This window comes from Adiantum capillus-veneris, chromosome 4 (assembly GCF_014529385.1).
Source record: "Adiantum capillus-veneris isolate H3 chromosome 4, ASM1452938v2, whole genome shotgun sequence".
Taxonomy (NCBI): Eukaryota; Viridiplantae; Streptophyta; class Polypodiopsida; order Polypodiales; family Pteridaceae; genus Adiantum; species Adiantum capillus-veneris.
In genome coordinates, this window is record NC_140934.1 from 70,691,130 (window position 1) to 70,696,939 (window position 5,810).

Sequence of the window (5,810 nt, forward strand, 5' to 3'; positions counted from 1 at the left end):
TCAAATTTGTCCTCCAGATGCCTCTTGAGACATTGTACGTGTATGTTGTCCAAGTTTACAGAATTTCAATTTTTGTACACAGAACTCTTGCACATGCCCTCTTATATACTCAGCATCAATTAGTCATGCAAAAATGTCCACAAAGAGCTATTTACTACATTTTTTTTCCTCAAAAGAAGACTTTTCAGAGATTCTAAATGCAAACAAGCATTTCAACAAATAAATCAATGGTGAATAGCTCTAGATCAGAATCAAATCACTTACCTCAAGCTACTCATACACATCATAGGGGGTTTTGCATCTATGAGTAGAAAAATGCTTCACTGCTACACACGGACTATCAAACGCTTTTATCACCTCACAAATCACTCGACCACCAATAACTACTCTAATCTACTACTAATACTACAAATCCTAACTAAATCTATCTAGTCGCAGACCCTCAGCAAGACACACGCTTCCTAGCTATCCACTTGATCTCGGAGTAACCTCTTCCGGATCCACTTAAGAAAAATGCTTTCTTTAACCAAAACTAAAGCAAGCAACCATCACACGAGTGTCATTAGGATTTCCTACTCAAGTCCTTGTGTCCCCGACAGCTGCGCCAATGTTGCGGGAGCGGATCACAACAACTATAAAGTGCATGCAACACAACCTAGATCAATATAATGTCAATCGAGGACACAGATGACACGATAGGCGCACGGAGGTAATCTCTTTAACTTGTCAGACACTCTGGAAGGCTAAACAAACCACGATCTAGAATCTCATTGCTCTCAACTACACCACTCAACCCACATACACACAAACGAAAGGAAACTCACTAAACCATACCAGAATCGTATGAAACTTAAGGAACACCATCTCCTCACTAGAATACACCTGTCCCAAGCCTTTATACTCAAAATCCTGACAGTAAACCCATTTGCGGAAAATGCGTATGAAGACAGAGCCGGTTTTTGAAAGTGCCCAAAACTGAAATCTATGAGTAGCTTATGTTTTCGCGATTCTAAGGACTACTTGCACGCAAAAAACAGACATCGTTTGATATACTTACGACGGCAAATAGCTCGTAGATGAGTGAGCGTGTTCGTTCCATTCCGCGAGGAATACTTAGCATTGTTGCGTAGCTCTTACTGAGGACAGCGTGATGGTGTTGTCGAATCTCCAATGTGATGAACGAGCAGGGAGTAGCACCAGGAAGAATCTCACCCTCTCTTTCTTTCTCTCTCTCACACACAGTCGACTGTAGCTTCAAAACTTGATTATGATAAAATTTCTCTTTACAAAATGACCTAGGTACCTTATATATTAAGGCTACAATAGATTAAACCTAGCACCACGAAGAAGCTCACGCTCTCTCTCTTTCTCTCACACACACAGTCGACGGCAGCTGTAAAACTTGATTATGATAAAAGTTCTCTTTACAAAATGACCTAGGTACCTTATATACTAAGGCTACCATAGATTAAACCTAGCACCAGGAAGAAGCTCACGCTCTCTCTCTTTCTCTCTCACACAGAGTCTCGACAGCAAATGTAAAACTTGATTATGATAAAAGTTCTCTTTACAAAATGACCTAGGTACCTTATAAACTAAGGCTACCATAGGTTAAACCTAAGATAGAGTTCAAGGGATCAAATGGCTTTGTATTTACAATCTTGAAGTGGCATTGCACCCGGCTTCTGCCACTAGACTAGATACTTATTACAAATGATGTTTATAACCATAATCCGTAGCATTTCATAACTCTCATAAAATAAGGTTTTGTTGAGTTATGTAGTGTTGTTGACCCACGGGTCAACAACACCCTACGACTTTCTATAGCGGCCACTATAGCTGCGTCTTCTCCCTTAGAGTAAATTGGCAAAGTTCTTTGGGGGATGGCTGAGAATTATTGATGCTCTCACGCCCTTTATCCTTGTTAAAAAAGGGGTGTCATATAGTGTAGAGGCAAGCCGCAACACTCCTCTGAATCCCTAAGGCCCAAACTTTTAATGCCTTAGAATTATTGATGCTCTCGTTTCGTTTACCCCTCTTGAAAAAGGGGTGTCATTTAGTGTGAGAGGTTATACTCCCCTACAGTGTTCGGGAGTGTTCAGGAAAAATGTGTCTTAGCTTAATATCGTGTTGTTTTCAATTTTAAAAATGCCGGTTGAGAGCAAGCGCAAAAGGAGAAATTCCGACCCAAATAGAGAAAAGTAGTGTAAAAAATCAAAAAAATAGCCTAATTTTTAGAAATTTCCTCTTGGCAAATTCAAGAAAAGGAATTTTGTATGTATGGGAAAATGGTTTTTCCCAAACACTGCTAGGGCCCAAACTTTGAAGGCCTTAGAGTGCTTTTGCACACATGCAGGGCAAGTAATTGCTCACGTCATTAAGGTGAGCGTCCAATGTGCAACTTTTTGCAGCACCTCTATCTTTTTGTGTGCAACCAACTTTACCAAGAATGGTGGACTTGGGTTCGGGACTTGGGTTCATTGCATTGGGCTTAAATGCAAACAAGGTTACATGATGTCAACAAAACATCGTCTGAGCTTAAGTGGGAAACCTATCTTATGTGGGCCAAAATGAAAATATGCCAAACTTCAAAGTATATTGTCACGCATACGTCACTCGATGAGAGGTTAATAGCTCATTTAATTTGTGTTGGTACTCATTTATTGTTGCTTGCTTAAGAGCATTTGGGGCCCCTCTCTCTCTCTCTCTCTCGCTCTCTCTCTCTTCCTTCTTCTTCTTCGCCGTCCACCAGCAAATTAACGCACATGATTCCACAAGCAACAATACAGGCCTTGACTTCCTTCCATTGATCCCTTAATGATGTATCTCCAAAACATCATTAAGCAGAGTCCCCAAAACATCTCAATGTCTGAGCGAGTCATGATGTAAATTAAGCAGAGGAAAAAGCTCAAAATATCAGTCTTTTTATGGCATTTTCACACTAAAATCTGAGAAGATCAGTCGATGCTCGTTTGCTTCATATATGTCAATGACAAGGTATTTGAAATTTGAACAAAAAAGCAAACAATACAAATGATCTCCTAATTAGTGCATATTGATCCTATCCACAACTTACAAACCAAGCATAATCAAGACAATATAGTAGGCTTGCATATATCACAAAAAGTTTTGGACAGATTCTCACAATAATTCTCACATTGTGACTTACCTCAACATTATGAGCTTCTGCGAGGGACGCACTGCATACTTAGCTAGGTATGTGGTGCCTCTCGAGTTGAAGCTCATGATGTTATGCATCGTAGGGAAAACACTGAAAAAGACTCCATTTTCCTACATGAGAAAATTTCTAAATCTTCTTATGTGTGTGTGTGTGTGTGTGTGTATATATATATAACATTGGCATAAATTTATCAGCACCCCCATTTCTACTTACAAAGACCTAGCTTCTGGAGAGCATCATACGTACACCGATAACAAAATCAACTCTGAGATACAACACAATTATATATTGCCAATTTGGAACATTTTCCAATTGTGAAGTATTAATTAGGGTGCTTAAGCTAGATAGCTGCCTTAAGAATGGGTTAATTGGTTAGACTACCAATTATGCCTACACCGGATACCCCCGGTTTAAGTAGTTGTAAAAGGCAGTGAAGAAATTACAGGGCTAAGGATGAGGTTACGTTTGCTTTGATACTTTGGATATGGGAAGTGCTGTTAATCAATATATGGCTAAGAGCATCATGAAGGTTAATCATGAGATTACACTTAATGAGATGTGATTAGCGATGCATAGTGACCAAGCAGAATCACTCTTGCACCCGAAAACATGTAGCTCAAGCATATGCAGCGACACTCCATACAATTAACATGCATTGTGATCAGTTATCATCTCATTAGATGATCAATATCATGAGAGCACAGCACATCATATGATAATAGCTAGCAGAAATGAGATTAGTAAGGATGAGATCAAGCTGGGGGTTTAACTAGAGGTCATTAGTGAGGAGATTAAGGGTTGTAAATGAGGCTGCCACACTTGCATTTCCAGCCTTCAGGCTGATAATTGGAGTAGTCCACGTGGATGAACGTGCGTGGATCGATAGAGGCAGTACTGATTTGCTTCCTGGGCCCGGGCCTCCTTCGACTAGGCCGGAGTAGAGGTGTGGGCACTTGCACAGCCTCGCATGGGTTGCATGCATTGCACTTGTTGCTGCAAAGGGGAGGCCTTGACCCCATTCTCTTCTCTATCTGTGCTAGCTGCTTCTTGGTACGATGGATGCTCACATTTCCAGACTCGATGAGCTTATACATAGAAGTCCCTCTCCTCTTTGCCTCTGGATACTCATGATCTTCCCTCCACATAGATGGTTGCATCCTTAGGTTCTTTTCTTCTAATTTCTGTTACCATCAGACCATTACTTATATGTACATGTATCCAACATAATTATAAGCCTGTGCCTCTAAATTAGGTCCTTCTGTCAGCTAAGACTATATATTGTGCACCATGTATGCATGGGTAATTAACTCTCTGAGAAAGAGATTACTAAATGCCACCAAAGTGAAACACAAATCCAGTTTCTCTGCATACCTCGTTAACTTGTGATTTAATTTGGCCGGCAGCGCTGCTACCAGCGACATCTTGCGAATAGAAACTGTCTATGAGCCGGCCAGGACCTGCTCAACAGGAAAATCAAAATATTTAATACGATCAACCTGATCAGATCATCACCGGAAGCAATCATAGAATTGTTAAAGTTATTAATGAAGTAGGAGGTATGCATGTGGCATGATAAGCAGTGTACTACTTAGAAGGATTCCTCAATGATGAGGGAAGCTTACCTGTGGGCGCCCGCCCTTGAGTTGGCCTCGAGGTAATGAGGGCCATCAGACAGAGCTGCAAGACGGCATTGGTCATGTTGCAGCTATATAGTGTGAATAGGGACATGTTGACAAGAGACCCACCAAGAAGGTGAACTATAACAGGATGACTGCAATGGGAGATCTCAATTTTGATCACTTGATCAGGCTATTCTAGCTCATGTGGTGATTATGAGAGCTTAATCCCATCATCCAACCTCTGTAATCATACTTACCATCATCATAATCACCATCAGGAAATTAGCAGGCAGGTATGGTTGGCAATGGGCATTAGTATGCTTGGCTGAATTGGTTCATGATATATAGACAATACTTGCAATATGTCTTCTTTTTTTGATGTAGCTTGATGGTGCATATAAGCCAAATGTACTTCCTATCACAGTGCTATGTCAAGCATAGGCAACTATATTGATGATGGGACTTCAAGTTAGGATTAAGGAGAACCTTCTAATAAGCCCAAATATATATCTACTCAACTGGATTAGCTAATCAAAGATAGTTAGAAACTATTAGTGGCAATTATTGGGCAGCTATCTGAAGCATAGGTAGCTATAATGATGGAACCCTTGATAAGCCTAATCCTCACTATGCCCTCGTCATTAGCCTCACTTCAATAGCTAATCAGCAATGCATAACTACTTAGGCGCAATGGCTATAATAATTGGGCTATATCACCCCATATAGTGGAAAGTATTTGAGAAAAGCACACACTTTTTCCAAGTTCCAACCCACCAAAGGGGAAAATGCAAGTAGAAGACCAGTAAAACTCCCTTATATTACCATATTGACTCTACCCAAATTGTCCTTCATCCAGAAGGTATTCCCTACCACATAACTTAATGATGGCAAATTTCTAGAAAAGAGCAAACTTTTGCTCTACTCAGTGCTCACTCAAGCTCATGAAGATAGGGAGGTGGGGTAAACCACTTGAAAAAGCAAGTATTGCAGTAGTAAAATGAAGTGAAGAA

The 5,810-nt window shown here is 40.4% G+C and overlaps 1 protein-coding gene across 1 annotated transcript; it reads right to left on the minus strand.

The window, feature by feature from the left end:
- Positions 1–3,475: 3,475 nt before the first annotated feature.
- LOC147459383 (uncharacterized) lies at positions 3,476–5,553 on the minus strand. The gene is made up of 3 exons (XM_086509821.1): positions 4,804–5,553; positions 4,553–4,638; positions 3,476–4,362 (listed from the first exon to the last, which is right to left on the minus strand). Exons 1-3 carry the CDS (start codon positions 4,907–4,909, stop codon positions 3,973–3,975), a joined length of 582 nt encoding a protein of 193 aa, XP_086365947.1. The 5' UTR covers positions 4,910–5,553; the 3' UTR covers positions 3,476–3,972.
- Positions 5,554–5,810: the final 257 nt, after the last annotated feature.

What these genes read in the sequence shown, in the direction of transcription:
- LOC147459383 (XM_086509821.1), bottom strand. Translation starts at nt 4,909, where the DNA reads ATGTCCCTATTCACACTATATAGCTGCAACATGACCAATGCCGTCTTG. An exon ending in TCAAGGGCGGGCGCCCACAG is followed by an intron (nt 4,639 to 4,803) that starts GTAAGCTTCCCT and finishes CCTGTTGAGCAG; the next exon opens with GTCCTGGCCGGCTCATAGAC. An exon ending in TTAAATCACAAGTTAACGAG is followed by an intron (nt 4,363 to 4,552) that starts GTATGCAGAGAA and finishes TGATGGTAACAG; the next exon opens with AAATTAGAAGAAAAGAACCT.